Source organism: Poecilia mexicana, unplaced genomic scaffold (assembly GCF_051168715.1).
Source record: "Poecilia mexicana isolate PSO_F unplaced genomic scaffold, ASM5116871v1 scaffold_8, whole genome shotgun sequence".
Taxonomy (NCBI): Eukaryota; Metazoa; Chordata; class Actinopteri; order Cyprinodontiformes; family Poeciliidae; genus Poecilia; species Poecilia mexicana.
Genome location: NW_028263377.1, coordinates 18,143,567 through 18,160,228, shown reverse-complemented (window position 1 = coordinate 18,160,228; position 16,662 = coordinate 18,143,567). Strand labels below are relative to the sequence as shown.

At 38.4% G+C, this 16,662-nt stretch overlaps 3 protein-coding genes across 6 annotated transcripts; 1 reads left to right on the top strand and 2 right to left on the bottom strand.

Annotated features, from left to right (window-relative positions):
- Positions 1-128: 128 nt before the first annotated feature.
- asf1ba (anti-silencing function 1B histone chaperone a) lies at positions 129-5,148 on the bottom strand. Its single transcript, XM_014971417.2, has 4 exons — positions 4,764-5,148; positions 3,510-3,625; positions 3,196-3,372; positions 129-867 (listed from the first exon to the last, which is right to left on the bottom strand). The coding sequence occupies exons 1-4, from the start codon at positions 4,870-4,872 to the stop codon at positions 676-678; spliced, it is 594 nt and encodes a 197-aa protein (XP_014826903.1). The 5' UTR covers positions 4,873-5,148; the 3' UTR covers positions 129-675.
- Positions 5,149-6,573: 1,425 nt separating this feature from the next.
- crb3a (crumbs homolog 3a) lies at positions 6,574-11,142 on the top strand. Of its 4 annotated transcripts, none has more exons than XM_014971423.2 (5): positions 6,574-6,812; positions 7,044-7,117; positions 7,426-7,605; positions 9,869-9,909; positions 10,221-11,142. In XM_014971423.2, exons 3-5 carry the CDS (start codon positions 7,518-7,520, stop codon positions 10,434-10,436), a joined length of 345 nt encoding a protein of 114 aa, XP_014826909.1. In that variant the 5' UTR covers positions 6,574-6,812; positions 7,044-7,117; positions 7,426-7,517; the 3' UTR covers positions 10,437-11,142. The 4 variants fall into 4 exon arrangements, with proteins under 4 accessions (XP_014826909.1, XP_014826908.1, XP_014826906.1 ...); XM_014971422.2 differs by having other exon boundaries at positions 6,574-6,830; XM_014971420.2 differs by having other exon boundaries at positions 6,575-6,812; positions 7,423-7,605.
- Positions 11,143-13,137: 1,995 nt separating this feature from the next.
- Positions 13,138-14,740, bottom strand: tubb4bl (tubulin, beta 4B class IVb-like). The gene is made up of 2 exons (XM_014971416.2): positions 14,600-14,740; positions 13,138-14,515 (listed from the first exon to the last, which is right to left on the bottom strand). Exons 1-2 carry the CDS (start codon positions 14,658-14,660, stop codon positions 13,458-13,460), a joined length of 1,119 nt encoding a protein of 372 aa, XP_014826902.2. The 5' UTR covers positions 14,661-14,740; the 3' UTR covers positions 13,138-13,457.
- Between the last annotated feature and the right edge of the window lie 1,922 nt (positions 14,741-16,662).

Sequence of the window (16,662 nt, the reverse complement as noted above, 5' to 3'; positions counted from 1 at the left end):
GAATACAAAGGGAAACAGCTGGCACTTCAGCTTAAATCGGTGGGAACTGGTCGCTGTAAATAAGATATTATGAATAAAATAACTAAATCTGTCTTCCAAATTACAATGAGAACCCCAGTCACGCAGAGAACTATAACAACCTTTTATTTGTAACACAAAACTCCAATCAGAAAAGAAAAACAAAACAGGAAGTGATACAGTTCTTACAAAGCCTTTCTGAAAAAATTAAGTTAAGTAGAAGTTTAAGTGCAATTTCACACAAATATTATTAGATCACCAAACTTCTTCATACATATTGCTGGTTATGTCAAATACTTCAGTGCTGTAATGTCAAAACAGTTACAAATCCACTCTCTAACCATAGAATGTGGCCAAGTCGGAGCAGCATGTAGTTAAATTTAGTTTAGCTGCATCATTTCATAGCCGTTTATTTTTAACACTTCAACGTAGCTTTTGATAATCACAAGAACGGCACCTTAAAAAAAACAATGATTCCATTAAGATGTTCATAATCTCATAGGAATAAACACCAGAAGTGAGGATTGAGGATGTTTCAGGAAAAACTGAAGCAGTAAGGCTGAGAGATCTGAATGTCATTTCACCCACACTAGAATGTCCATAGGCATCCTTTAAAAACAAGGTAACTTGGCGTCTGTCATCACCTTTTGGGCATCTCTATAAGCAATCCATAGAGTTATCTGGTAGTATGCCCACCGGTGGGACCTTGCCTGGCAGACAGGATGGGGGAAGCATGGAGTTTGATGTAGGATCCATGTTTTCAGAGTCTTCCATTTTCTCGGCGCAGCCTTCCCAGTTTATGTGAAATCTTGTAACACGTGGGTTTGATGCTAGGATGTTTCTCTGGAGCTGGAAAAAAAAAACAACAAAAAAACAGAATGAGTTACCATGGTAGAACAGTAAGATTTATGGTATAAATAAATATGGCGTCTTGGAATGTTTGAGGGTGACTGCCATTAACTACTGAGCTAAAGTTAAAACTGTAGAAAAGTAATACTGGAAACTTACAGTTGTTTCAGGCAAATAAAAAACAGCTTAGTGGAAATTTGGATCTTATATCCTTTGACTTGAGACATTTTTAATATGAAATGAGCAAGTACATTAAGTGATCACTTTGCATCTTTAACTCATCTTTTTTTGCGCCTCCCAGGGAACTCTTATTCCACATGTGAGATGTCTGAAAAATGTGACACCTACAATCAAAATCCTCTCTCATTACGGCAAATCTCACAGCAACTTACGACCGAAGCGAATACCTGAATGAGTCACTGCTTGCAAAATGGCAGAAAATCTCTGTAAATTACATAATGAGGAATCGGCTAATTAGCTATTCACAGGACTTTGGTGGGCCATGAAAGCGTGCTTGATGGTGTGAAAGTTGTTGTTTTTTTCATATTTTAAATTTGCAAGCACAAAAATGTAGGCAAACACAGAACATGTGTTTTGCTTTTAAATAAATATATTACTCATGTCTATCTGTGGCATTTTTAAATAAACTTTTTGATCTGAAAGAAAAACTTCAAACCCTGAAATGGCTTTAAATGGTTAAAATTCCTTAGAATGGATCTATCATTATGTTCTACAGGTTTCACACATCAGATTTCCTCTGTTTTTGCATTATTGATTCAGTTGATTTAGATTATCAAACAAATGTTAATGGTAGACAAAAATAACAAATGAAAATAAAATACTGTTTTCAAATAGTAAGAGAAGAAAATCTGTCCAACCATCCTGATGCTTTTATACCCTTCTAGTATAATTTTGCCCCAGTGCTCTGAAGAATGCGGTTAATTCTGCCCCATATGAGGGTTTTCAGGCATGAAGAGACTGTTTTAGGTCACACCATCTACAGCAATTCCATCATATTCAAATCTGGATTTCTAAGCTCCAATAGAACCAACCTTCAGCTTATTTTTTTCCAGATATTGAGAAGTGAACTTGCTGGTTTTCTATGGCTCATTTCTCCTGATGCATAGCCCACATGAGCTTTAGCTTAAGGTCAAAAAGTGATGGCACAGAAATTCTGGATTTTCTGGTAGAAACCATAATTCCTGGTTCTATAATTAAGTCATCACAATACATTCAACATGTTTTGACATGTTTGGCTCTCTGTATGGTGTTTTTTTTTTGTTCTGAAATGATGTTATTTTTACACCAGATGTGACAGTACGCACATCTTCTAGAAAGTTTCATCTTTGTCTTGCCAACCCACAGAGTATTATATCTAAACTCTAGGTTAGTTTTATTAGGATGTTTGGCAAATGTTATAGTGGGCTTTGTGAGGTTTGGTCAGCAGTGGTTTTTCAATCTGGAACTCTTCTTTGGTGCCATTTTAGCCCAATTTCCTTCTTATAACTGAATCATGAACATTCACCTTAATGAAGGAAAGCGAAACCTGCAGTGCTTTAGATGTTTGATCTGTGCTTTTGTGACTTCAGAGATAAATCATCAATCCACTCTGGAGCTACCTTTGGCAGATAGATAATGGCATCCCAATTTCTTAGAAATGGCTTTGTGACTCTTTCCAGACGGACAAAGGTAAATGACGTCGTTTCTCAACCGAGTGTCTTTGGATCCAGGCATGGCGTGTTGCTTTTTAAGATCTTTTGCCTATTTTGGGATATCTGCAAATGATTTCTTGACTCTACAGGTTTGTCAGAGAGAAAGCATCAGTAGGGATAGTGAAACTGAAATTTGGTTTATCACAGTTAATGCATAATTTACTAAACGGTGACAGTGTTTGTTTTTTTTTCTGTTAAATACAGGGTTGTGTTGGTATAGTTATTTTCCCTTTTACAAATTAAACGAATCTGAAAACTACATTCTATTTTTTCCTCATATAATTTAGCAAAATTCTCAGCATATATTAGCTTACATTTGCCATCTTATAAAATTGTGAATATGTCCTCTTTATTAATTTTACTATTCATTTATTTCCTTTTATGTTTATCTAAAACCAAAAAAAGAATATTACTACCCAGTCACACGTAAAGTCAATATTCAAATTTCTTATATATATATATATATATATATATATATATATATATATATATATATATATATATATATATATATATATATATATATATATATATATATATGTGTGTATTTTTTATATTGAACATTGAGACATTTATGTTAGCAAAAGCCATGTTACCAAAAATAAACCAGTCTGACCTGTGTGTAGTCTGGCTTGTTTGGAGGATTTTCACGAAGCTCTGGGTCTGTGTATTCGTTGTTCACATAGTAACCGATACGAATAAACTCCTGGCCACGATAAGTGCATGTAATTAGAACTACGGTTACGCCAACAGCATCACTTTCAGGAATCAAACCAGTATTTGGGGCGTCAGCCTGACAAAAGAAAAAAAAAAGCATTTAAACTTCAAATGGAGTATGTGCTACATAAGACACAGGTACAAGTAAACAGTAACCTTTCTAGTATTTTTTTATTTTATTTTTTTTTTTACATTTTCTGAAAACAAACATACCTGAAAAACAAACATATGTCTCCCAGCAGGCACAGGCCCAACCAAAACAGAGTCCAGGATTTGGTCATACTCCTCACTTTCTGCTGAACCGACATAGATGATCTTCCATTCTAGATCTATAAAATTAAAAAAAATACTATAGTTACAAATTAAAAAGGAGTTAACTACAATGCGTAAACATGAAGCAAGTTTAAGGTTGTTTCATTTGTTCAAATTTAGTCATTCCAGCAATAGGAGTCCCAAAAATGATATCAACAGACTGATTGTGGGAGCATGAGGCAGAATTTCCACCCACACAAGGATTGGCCACCACAGATACCAGACCTCATGGAGATTCTTTGAGATGCTGAAGAACATTCAATTACGCCATCAGAAGGCTTTCTGCAAGTGGCTCTTTGGGCCTTTCAGAATGGCTTTTATCTTTGACTATAAATGTTATGGACCTAAAGTTGCCAAATATAAATGTTTCAACAAATGCAGGTTTTAGCAGCTTTTTTAGCATTTCCACAACAGAAATACACTAAAAGTACCAGTAAAATCATTTTAGATCCAGTTCTCTTAACATTAGTTTGTTAACTATTGTGCTTTAATTTATACAATTTTCCATAAATATGAACACCCCAGAGGGAAATGTACCATATCATCTTCATTTTGCAAATATCATCTTCATTTTGCAAATATAATAATTCTAAACCTAAAAATATAAACAAAGTGGTAGCTCAGATTCATTATACCTGATGACAGGTGTGAATTCAATAAAACTCGATGCTTAAACTAAATCATAAAGGCATTTCAATAAATGCAACGTCATTGTTGCTTTTTATTTTAAGGTTTTATTCCAGTTTGTAAATTAGCTAGTTTTCCTCTTTAATTAGATTTTATAAATGTCACATTATGTGTTGAAAAAAGTATTGAAATTGCCCATTAGTGTTTAATTTTACTTGCGTAGCAAAAAACTGTCATTTTATATTTGTGCTACACTTTTAAACTGCCACAAATTGAACTTGCCGTCTCTCTTTTTTCTCTAAAAGTCAAATCGAGAAGGTTATATTTAAACAAAACCGTATTATGCGAATATTCTCAGTGTCTATCCCGAGGAATATTTAAGTCAAGCTGTATTGAAAGTCTTTCTGTACAGCTGGCTCTGTTAACTTTAACCGAAGTAAACCGATAGCCGTTAGCCTCCACTATAAGGAGTCTGTTTTTAGCGTCGCACAAGCAGTTATATGAAGGTTTTTCTGCGATGGTACTCACCTTCAGGAAGGTCTTCCATACATTCAAAGGTGATTTCAAACTGAAAAGGGTTTCCAAAAGGACTCGGGTTGTCTAAGACGGCTACATTCAACACTTGTACCTTTGCCATTGTTGCTGGGGCGCTAAACTCGGGGCTAATAAAAACAAACGTCCAGTTTCCAAGAGGAGCTTTAACAGCGGCACTGCCACCCGAGTATTATTAACAGAGCTACCCGAGACACACCTCCGTGTTTACCGGCTCAACCACACGAAAAATATTTAACTTCTCACAATGTCAATGTTAAACTAGGTAATGTGTCTTAGTATTTAACAATAAATTGCCGCCCTCCTGCCGCTTTGACTGTCCTACCCAGATGTCACCGCGAGTATGGCAAGCCGTAAGTACGTGCAAGACGTGTAGCGCGCTTGTTTTAAAACAGAGACGGACTGCTATTACTGACCCCTAGTGGTACAAACACTCAACATCAGCTGTAAACTTTTTTACTTTCTAAATTATCTGACAGTCCAAACAAAGAAAATCTATCACTGTATATAACAAGAGCAAAATATATCATTTTTGTACATTTGCAAAGGTGCAATCTGGTTTTGACAGTTTTTTCAAATAGATTTAACTACATTGCACGAATAAAAGATAGATTCAAAATATACATCCAAACAACTTTAAATTACATTTATTGTTTTCAATTAATCTTATTTTCGGTTGCAACAGACACCATAAATATCTTGTTTAGGTTTTGACTGACAAAAAAATTGCATATTTTGTGTGCCAAAAAATTATGTCAGCAGTACGTGGTGCAGAAGATACAGGTGTTATAAATATCCTACAATTAGTCATGAAATAGATTTTTATTATCATTATTTATTTATTTTAGAAATTTCATCATGTGAGATATAAATGTGAGTAGATTTTTCATAGAAATGTACCAACATATTTCAGTCACTCTTTTTTTAAATCTATTTTTTTAGAAAAAACCTTTTCCTTAGGACCCAAAAGAATAGAGACCAAAAAGAAAAACTAAAAGTAAAATTGTAATAAATAAATTTTTATTGTTGGTTTAAAAGGCGAGTGAAATTGTTGAAAAAAAATTGTAAACATTTCAAATTCTTCTCAAAATAAACACTTTGCTCACATTTTATGCCCTAAGGATCAAAACAGCCAAAGTTATGCAAAAATAACATTTTAAAGAAAGTGTATAGCAGCCAGAAGGCTAAGAAATGTGTTTTCCAGTCTGCAGACATTGCCTGTATATATTAATTGAACATATTAATTTAAACTAAGCTGCTATACTGTGGACAAACACTTGTCTATAGCCTTTTAATTAACAAAGAAGATGATTTTATGTAACAAAAGCTCATCCTCCACACTTCTTACACATATCTGAAAATTGACATTAACTTTTTTCCTTCTCATTTTTTTACCTATACTATTATCAACTACTGATAATAGGACATAGTAAAATTGTGTTTTTACCAATGCACTGAGAACACTTCACATCTATACACTTGATATAGTTTTTAATAGGAGCGTTTTACTTAAAACAAAACACACCTCAGTGCCCTCTTAATGGTCTTAATAATTTCAGATCTGCAGAGATTAGACTTGAAGTAGGCAACTTTTTCTTTTCACCCCAACCCCGAGTCTGAGAAGGGGAGATTACTGGAGGATTAGAGCCCATTGGACCAGCTGGCCTCCCAAATTCATCCTTAAAATATCTCAGGAATGCTGATACCCCCTCTCATGATGGGAACCGTTGAACCTGATGGAGGCGCTGTTTAGTGCCACCTCCTTGAGCAGGTTGCTAGGTAAGAGCTGGACAGGACAGGCAGTGCAGTTGAACTCACATTGTCTTTGTGCAGTTTGGGGCAAGTGACAGAAACTAGGCTTATTCACATCACAACCTGGTTTAAGACATATTTATAATTTAAACGGATTTGGAGATGTTTTATTCTTTTCCTCAAGGGCTTCATGGGGAAGGAGCTGTTCTGCTTCACTAAACTGCACCTTTCTTCGACTTTGGTACAAAGGAGGATCTGTCCGCCCCGCTGCAGGTAGATAACTGTGCACAGGTAATGTAACACGAAACTGAATCATGTGACCAATGGGAATCTTTGGTGGGGGGGGGGAAACAAAACTGCTTTGCATAAAATATCTACTGAAAGAGCAGTTTTGGATGTAGTTCGGTGGTAAAGACACTTTGAATCGATTTTAGGAGTATTTCAGTACCTTACGTTTCTTTTTTTGGATCTTTTTCTTTTATCCCGATGATTATCTATACGCAGAAGTGAGGCGGAAGCTGCTCGTGCGAGAGGAATCAACCTGTTCGATGTTTTCCCGACCGTCCGGATCAAAGCAGGTAGCTGGGTGTTGTCTTATTTAAGTTAGTCAACAGATCTTATAAGAATAAGAATTGAAAGTCGACTTTTCCGTTTTCAAGTTATATTCGGATTGCAACACATTATCTATTTATAGGGGGTGTTTTTTATTATTATTTTCAAGCAGTCTGAGCAGGTTGATGGTGATTCAGCAGCAGAATGAATGTGACTCAGTAGTTGTGGTATCAGCTGCCTGACTCAGCCACACAATACAGAGTGTCTAAGTGAACTCAGAAGAACATAAACCTCCTCTTTTATAATAATGATAATAACACTGTGTTTGTAGCAGTTAAAAGGAGGCGTTAAGTTCTCCAAGCGAGTGGTGGAAGCAGTGAAATGGACCCAAGCTGATGCCCAGTAACCCCAGCCTGCCCCGCAGAGATGGCAGCCTGTCCATTGGTGCTGCCCTTACCTGAAGCCGTGGTTGGGAGCGTTTTACTGCTGGTGCTGAGCAGTAATCCCGTATGGGGTGAGTAAGCTACCATTCTCCACACTCCTACACAAATGAGCTAAGCATCCGACCACACCTATACACACACACACACACACACACACACACACGCACACACACACAAACACACGCACACAATCACACCTTTAAATCTTTTCAAAAACAAATCTTCAGAGACAAAATCGGATACATGTAAAGGCTTGTTAGTGTTGGCAAGAGCATCCCATTTAAAGAGACAGGTGTATTTTTAAGAGTCAAGGCTGTCTAAAGGTGCACCTTTTAGACAGCAGTCCTGCTTTAATCCTAAATTTAGAGGAATTGTTTTTCAGTGTCCCTTCTCTGACCCTCGGTGGTTATCAAGTTGTACTTTCATCCTTGAAAATCTCACTCTTTGCCATTTGGTGAATGATTGACTCAGGATACCTTAGGCGCTGGTTTCAGTTTTCAAAACAAGACTTTCTCCTTCACACGACTCTTAGGATGCCTAACACAAGCAAACTGGGCAAATTTGAGTCCCCCCCCCCCTCTCTATTGTTCAAGCCTGCATGGCGTGTTGACTCTGCATTCCTATGTTTCTCATCTTGCTGCTTATTTGCTCTGCTGGTCAAGAAGTTACAATGAAACTTCATGAGGTAAGCGAGCGGTTACATGGCTGGACAAGGATCAAATAGCTGATAAGCAGTGCCTGACTGGAGGAGTATCTGGTGCTGGTTGCTCGAAAGCGGTCAGAAAATAACTTGCTGAGCTGCAGATTTAGTTTGCTTTTTTTGTCTTGATCTGTCGCAAGCAAAATTATAAAACAGAGTAGGGAGTAATGTAGTGCTACTGGTGTTAGTAATTTGATTTTATTTTTGTTGGGTTTTCATTTTACATAGACCAATTTGTCAGAAAAATATCATCTAACATGGACTTCTTGTTAAGGTTCCATGTAGGAAAAATTATGCGTTTTGCCAATTTGCTGATCCTAACTAAGGCTGTTATCCAATTAATGGGTTGTTACATCTCAGTTATGACTTGTAAACCAATTTTGTTACTATGTTTAGCCAATGTTTAAATCAACATTATGAGATTAGAGCTGCTGATCTCGTAATATGGACACTCAGGCCATTTTACCTTGCTAGTACTGCGTTTGACTCCCTTAATTCTTTCCAAAAAAAAGATTCTACAAGGTTAAAGGAAGCATACCATGCAGGGTTTGTCCATGCTGACATAATAGCATCACACATTTCTGCAGGTTTGTCTGCTGCACATCCATGATGTAACGAGCCCTTCCTCCACGTCCAGAGGTGCTCTGTTTAATTGAGATCTAGTGACAGAGGAGGTCACCACAGCGCCATGTGAAGCAGTATAGAAATTCACCAAGACAGACATTTTTAAAAATAATATACAGGACTCAGAGTTGCCTGTGTGAATTGGATCTTCTATTTATTGTTGTTAGCTGAAAGGAATGATACCTAAAATAGTCTTCTGCTGATGTAGCCCTTCTTCACATGTTCGGGCAATCAGAGTATTCTACGTATCTTTGCTGTAGCAATTAGTTACTGGATTTGCTGTTGCCTTTCTGTTATCTCGAAGGCGTCTGTCCGTTCTCCTTCCGCTCACTGGAAATTTTCTTTCTTTTGGATCATCCTCTGCGAAACCGGTGTGAGTGAATGTCCTTGCAGATTAACAGTTTCCAGAAATACTCAGATCAGCACGTCTGGCACATTTGGCACCAACGACCATATCCGAAACATTCTTCCTTCCTCTCTGTGATGCTCGGTTTGAACTTGAGCGAGTCATCTTAATTACATTTAAATTACCAAATGCATTGAGACGACGCCACGTATTTGACCCAGTTACATTTTGTGTCACTTTAGGTACACTCTGTGAACAGGTGTACCTAAAAAAGCTGCTACTGAATGCAGGTGGTTGTTTTTCAAAAACTTGTTGTCTTCTATAGCGGACGACGAAATAAAAACAAACATTGAAGCTAAGCTGAAAATTTTTAACTTTCTTACTTTTACTGCTTGCTTCGCTGTTTATTCACAATGTGTAACTTATTAAGTATACTTTGGAAAATGGTCTTCTAAAAGCAAATTTTTGGGCTAACAGGTCAAATTGTGCCTCCAATCACAAGCTGTTTAATAAATATGGGAGTCTCTGAGGTTTGTTTTTGATTTGTGTCCTGTGGTCAGTCAAAAATTTTATGTATGGCACAGAAAACATATCTCTGACAATGATTTTATAATCAGTTTGACTGGAACCAAAGTGACGTTTAGATTTGCATTTTTTTGTACAGGAAATTCCACTTCTACGACCGCCAGTCCTACTAACAACACAGTAAGTGGAATTGATTTGTAATGTTCTCTAAAAAAATAATGTAATTCAAGATAAAGCCATGTGAAAATGGTATTAACTAATTAATTGTTCTATTGCAGGACATTTTTAAGCAGAAATAATTTACAAAATTCAAAATGTAATTGAAAAAAACTGATCTACAGGGACAAAAAGTTGAATTAAGAAGTGATTATTTTTTAACAAAACTAGAGTTAGCACAAAAAGCAAATGCAACTGAACCATTTGTTGCTTTCTTTTATGAAGTGGCAAGGGAATCTGTGAACTTGTGAACTAACTGTTTTAACTCCTTACAGAGTCAGGGACCAAACATTGTAGCTATCGTGGCCCCGACAGTCACCCTGGGCGTTCTGGCCATAGTTCTGGGCGTTCTTGGCTGGCTGTTCTTTGTGGTGAAGAAGAAAAGACAAACTGAAGGAACCTACAGGCCCAGCGCGGAGGAAAATTCTGGCCCTCGCAGCGTGGCCGCGCCAGATGCCTTAAAGCTACCAAAGGAGGAGAGACTCATTTGAGATTTGTGCAAAAATACCAAAACGGACAAAAAGTTGCAAGCACGTTATCGTGGCACTGTTGCTAAGTGACGTGGCTTTAAGCTGATAAACTGTGGGAAGAACTTCAGGTTCAAGAGAGGACGGGGAGTGAGTTTTTAAACTCCACACCATGCTTCCTTTTTAAACAAGCACTGAATAGTTTCTGCTTGGCACACAGCAGAGGAGCGCTCGATGATCTAATGGAGGGAATCAAGAACAATTAAACACTTCAATCAACTCCGAATGTCAAATAAGCACATTTGATACTGCAGTATTTCATAGGCACTAATAATTGTAGTTATATGTTTTCTTTTTTCTTTTTTTTTTATTAGTATCCATGACAATGTAACACATCAGTTGATTAAGCCCATTATGAAGTCACTTGTCAATCTTTGCGGATCTATAATGCCATGCTATTGTTTTTTCAGCTAATTTCATTTGAAATGGACATGGAAGTCTCTTTTTATTTGATGAATTATATCAAACATGCTTTTATTTTAACCTAAGCCTGCTGTGTAAATACAAAACATTTCTGATTTTATTCAAGCAAAAGCAAAAAGCTATCAAATGTTTACACTTTGAAGTATTCTTGGAGCAATTGTCGTTTATAGTGGCAAGGTTCATACATTTCACCAGATCATTTCGGCATGTTTATTTATGCTTTTACCAATTAAATAGTGAAATATTGGTTTGCTGCTTGTGTTATTGAGCGTGTCGGTGGAGCATGAAGATGATGGACAAAATGTAGTCTTATCTAATAATTAAGTATCAACATGTACAGTTTCTGAACTTACTAAGATACTCTCAGGATGAGAAACCTTATCAATGTATTTGTACAAAAAGTCTCAGAATGATAAAACAACTTTGTAGATGAGCTTTTCCTGTAACAAGAATGCGAAAAGAGTAAAAGCAGACTCATGGTTAACTTATTTGTTGAAAAACTAGCAGAAGAAAAGCACCGTTCCTCTCTACCGTCCAATATTCACAGGAAACAGACTGACCTGGGTCCATAGATGACCAAGGTAGAGTTTTCTACAATATCTAATGGATTGAATCTAAATTGTGTCTAAACTCACCTGCCTCGTGGTTCTGCTAAAACATGGTTTTTGCTCTCCTTCCTTACACTGAGTATGTAAAAGAAGCAGTTTTTATTTGAAGGTTAGATTAATTAACCAGATAAAATCTGGTTAATTCTTTCTAAAGAAGCAGTTGTCAATTTTGTTAAATCATTAAACTAAACTGTGATTAACCGTATTCATTTGCTTTAGTTTCAATAGCCACACTCAGGTCTGACCTAGAGAATCACTACCAGAATAGGCAACGTGAAGAGTGCCAAGATTTAAGAGAATTCACGGAAAGATGAATAGTCATTTACACATGAATGGGTTACAGAAAACTCCCCAGGGTTTTTGATGTTCAGCGAACAACAACAATGAAAAGGTTTATCCAAAAATAGAGAAGCTATGGAAGAGTGATGAACTTTTCCAGGAAAAACTGGTTTATCAGAGCATAAGCGCAGCAATGACTCCGCCTGGAGGGCTGGGTAAAAACATCTGTTGGAAAACTGCAAGGCCAAAACCACCATTGAACAAACATAAAAGAAAGGAGAGTTTCACATGTCCTAAAACATCTTGATGATCCCCAAGACCTAGGAGAGAATACGCTGTCGACTGATAATACTTTTTTTAAAAAAAGAACGTTTTGTAAGGTGTGGATTCTGTTTCATTTAACGTGAAACTAGTGCAGTCATAATGAAAGTCAAATAGTGATAATGTGATAATCTGGGCTGTTTCAGTGTGTGCTTGCTTGACTTGTCTGTGCAATAGATAATCCTGATGGAGTCAAGCGAGATAATTTGGCATGAGTCATGAATCGCAGATCACTTGGACTGGATACCACACAACCTGTTGCTGGATTTACATGGAGTTCAACGAACTCCATGTAAAGCAGTACATAAACATCCAGTCTTTTAATCTGACTGATTAGTTCGCACTGTTATTGCAGTAATGTTAAACATATTTAAAACATTAAAGACGATTTACAAATTAATTAAACGAGTTTTTGCCAGTGTCGGTTTTAACTGTGCTTTATCTTTTAAAGTTTTTGCGTTGAGCACAGAAAGGCAAGTCTAAACCAAGCAAACTGTTTGTCCTCAAGGACAGAGATAAATGGGAGCCAAGATTGGAGGAGTTGTTATTTAAGCTGGTAAAATCAGACTGGTAATGCTGAAAATGAAGTTGGCTGGGTAAATGTTAGTAATAACTGCTTTTAGATGTATTTACATAGAATATTTATATTCTAGAAAAGCTTTATTAGGTTTTGCATAGATCTCTCTAGATTGCATCAAGACTTCTATAAACATTTTAGTAAAATTTTTATTCTTTTATTCTATATTTGAAGAAAAATATAAAATTACTGTAAGTAGATTTTAAATCTTATTCTTTCAATGTATCAACCTAAATTACAGACTACGATCAGACAATCTTATTATTTAACAAACAGGTCTTTTCTAATTTTCTCTAATGTTTTTTTTTTAAATTTGGATTTAGATTAAGTATCATGAAATATCTACATACGACTAAAAGTACCACAAATTGGTCCTCAGGATTGTCTTCAACAAAATAGCACTGGCTGTTACGTGGACGTTTGAGATTACACTAAATGAACTCAGAGGCATGAGGCAGGCCTTTCAACGTGATTTTATTCAATTCTTCACTTTCAAGGCTTCACAGTTAATATCACTTGCTTTTGGACATGGCAAGGCAATGGCAGGACAAACGTATGGAGCTCAACGATCCAGTGCTTTCACAACATACACGACTTTGTAAGCCAATCACGTCACTAGTACCAGTTAATATCAACGTCTAACACTAAAGCAACACCAATCTAGTTTGTTCAATGTGGAGAACTTTTCCATTTCAGAAGGGAAGGGTGGAGAAAAAAAAGGGATGGGAGATGGGTGATGTAAAATGAGGTATGGCAGTTGTGTGAGACGAGGTTATTTTATGCGACTTCCTCCTCTCCCTCCTCTTCAAATTCGCCCTCCTCCGCGGTGGCGTCTTGGTACTGCTGGTATTCAGACACCAGGTCGTTCATGTTGCTCTCGGCCTCAGTAAACTCCATTTCATCCATGCCCTCGCCTGTGTACCAGTGGAGGAAGGCCTTGCGGCGGAACATCGCTGTGAACTGCTCGGAGATGCGCTTGAACAGCTCCTGGATGGCCGTGCTGTTGCCGATGAAAGTGGCGGCCATTTTGAGGCCACGTGGCGGGATGTCGCAGACAGCGGTCTTCACGTTGTTGGGGATCCACTCCACGAAGTAGCTGCTGTTCTTGTTCTGCACGTTCAACATCTGCTCGTCCACCTCCTTCATGGACATGCGGCCCCTGAAGACGGCGGCGACAGTGAGATAGCGGCCGTGGCGTGGGTCGCAGGCGGCCATCATGTTCTTGGCGTCGAACATCTGCTGGGTGAGCTCAGGCACTGAGAGGGAGCGGTACTGCTGGCTACCCCTGCTGGTGAGGGGGGCGAACCCTGGCATGAAGAAGTGCAGACGGGGGAATGGCACCATGTTTACTGCTAGTTTACGGAGATCGGCGTTGAGCTGGCCGGGGAATCGCAGGCAGGTGGTGACCCCGCTCATGGTGGCCGACACCAGGTGGTTGAGATCTCCGTAGGTGGGAGTGGTGAGCTTCAGAGTGCGGAAGCAGATGTCGTAGAGGGCTTCATTGTCAATGCAGTATGTCTCGTCTGTGTTCTCTACCAGCTGGTGGACGGAGAGGGTGGCGTTGTAGGGCTCCACCACGGTGTCGGACACTTTGGGAGAAGGCACCACGCTGAAGGTGTTCATAATGCGATCGGGGTATTCCTCACGGATCTTGCTGATGAGCAGGGTGCCCATCCCAGAGCCGGTACCTCCACCCAGAGAGTGAGTAAGCTGGAAGCCCTGCAGGCAATCACAGCTCTCGGCCTCTTTCCGAACCACATCCAGGACAGAATCCACCAGCTCTGCTCCTTCTGTGTAGTGACCCTTAGCCCAGTTGTTCCCAGCTCCACTCTGACCTGTGGGTCAAAATGTTCCACTTTATTTATGTGCCACAGAGAAAATGAAAAACAGTGGATTCACATTAAATTCGCCAAACATACCAAAAACAAAGTTGTCAGGTCTGAAGATTTGCCCGAATGGACCAGATCTGACTGAGTCCATCGTACCAGGTTCAAGATCCACTAGGATGGCACGGGGCACATATTTCCCACCTGAAAAGATTGAGAAATGACTAAAACCATGAACTCTTATTATTGTTTAGCATTGCTACTGCTGGATCGGCAGCCTGCCTGTGGCCTCATTGTAGTAGACGCTGATCCTGTCTAGCTGCAGGTCGCTGTCTCCATGGTAGGTACCAGTGGGATCAATGCCGTGCTCATCGCTGATCACCTCCCAGAACTGTGAAGAAAAACAGGTATGGTGGTGAGTGAAGTAAAACAACAAGTTAACTTTATTTCACATTTTTACCTACTGGCATAAAAAAAATTTGCATTTGCAGAAATATAGGGTTTATGTAAAGCAAACTATATGGTGAAACACAGATCTAATTAGCAAAGCTTCAGTCTGAAACACTTTCTCAGAAGTAAACAAGCTTGTTTACAATGATCTGATAAATATCTCTTTGCATGTTATATATAAAAAGATATATATATATGCAATCTAATATTTAGACATAGAAAAGTGTGGTTATAATTGGTCAGGCAGAAAAGATTGGACTGAAAGTGGTTTAATGAAAATAGGTCAGAAAAAAAGGGGGAGGGGAGGGTGCTCCTCCACCGACAATAAGAACGCACAACACAAGATTTGATTACCGTAAAAATTTAATGCTACGATCAGGAAATATATATTTATAAACATTTGATTCTATATGCATTTCTATAGCTATAACCGGTTTGCTTTTGTTGCAATTAAATGATTACTACAGTGCATACACTGCAGAAAACATCACGCGGTTAATTGACGATTAATGTTTTTTGTTGCATTTTGCATATTCAAAGCGCTGCAACGATTTCTGATTCGCTGCACGGAGTTCCTTCTGGAGAATTCCGAGAGGACGGATTAGCGGCCGCCGAGCGAGATGTGTCTGCGTGAAAATCTGCACAAATCTTTCCACGACGCAAAGGTCAATACATATAAACCTTAAGTACCTTTGCTCCGATCTGGTTTCCGCACTGGCCGGCCTGCAGGTGCACAATCTCGCGCATTTTGGGCAGGGAGATGGGAGGATGGTCGAGTAGGAGCTGGGAATCTGAGCGCCGGAGATACACAGGATGATGGCTCCCTGCTGCAGTCGATTGTGCAGGATTTGTTGCGCCGCCTTTAAGATCCTCTCTACTGGCCTGAAACGGTGGTGCAACCTGACGTCATCGCCATGGTAACCAGAGACTGGAGGAGCCAAAACCCCGTGGAAATGGTGGATAGGATGCGGGGAGCTGCATCACTCCTCTAGATTCTCTCACGAACCGACTGACCCGCTGCAAAACACGGACACGCACACATTGGGCATGCGCTGAGACTGTGGGAGGCAGTTTGATCAGCTGCTCGTTGTTTGGCATGAAATGAGATAAAATGTGTAAACGTGAGTTTTATTTAGAACTTCATTGTATTTCAAAACCATCAAGACTTTTTTTTTTTATTTTTTAGGTGGCGTACTGGAACGTTGGCAGGTTGGTATGCACTGTAAAGGACCCAAGAATCAGCTGATATTATTAATGCAAAACATTTATCTCGCTTGTTCCCTTCAGTCTTATCAAAACGGCAATTGCCTCTCTAACTTTGCAACTCGGCGTCAGATTACAAAGAGAATGAAATTTGATACATGACTTATTCTGGCCGACTAACTGTGCCAAAAAATAATAAAAAAAGGAAAAAAAAAAACAAAAACAAAAGAAATGTTGCCAAAACAAGTTGATAATGGGAGGGTGACATTGATGTATTATATTCAAAAGTGCTTTCAATGTAGTTTAAAACTTAAGTAGTGTATTCAGCATTAGTCAACTCACATGGTGTTTAAAAGCAACACCGAATTTAAATTATTAAGCATTTCATATTCATAAAAAGCACAACTATTTAAATGATATAATTAACAACTATCGAACAATCTAAAATGACATGTTCACAGTGTAAAAATGGTCACCAAAACCTAAAAATGCATCCTCTCTTC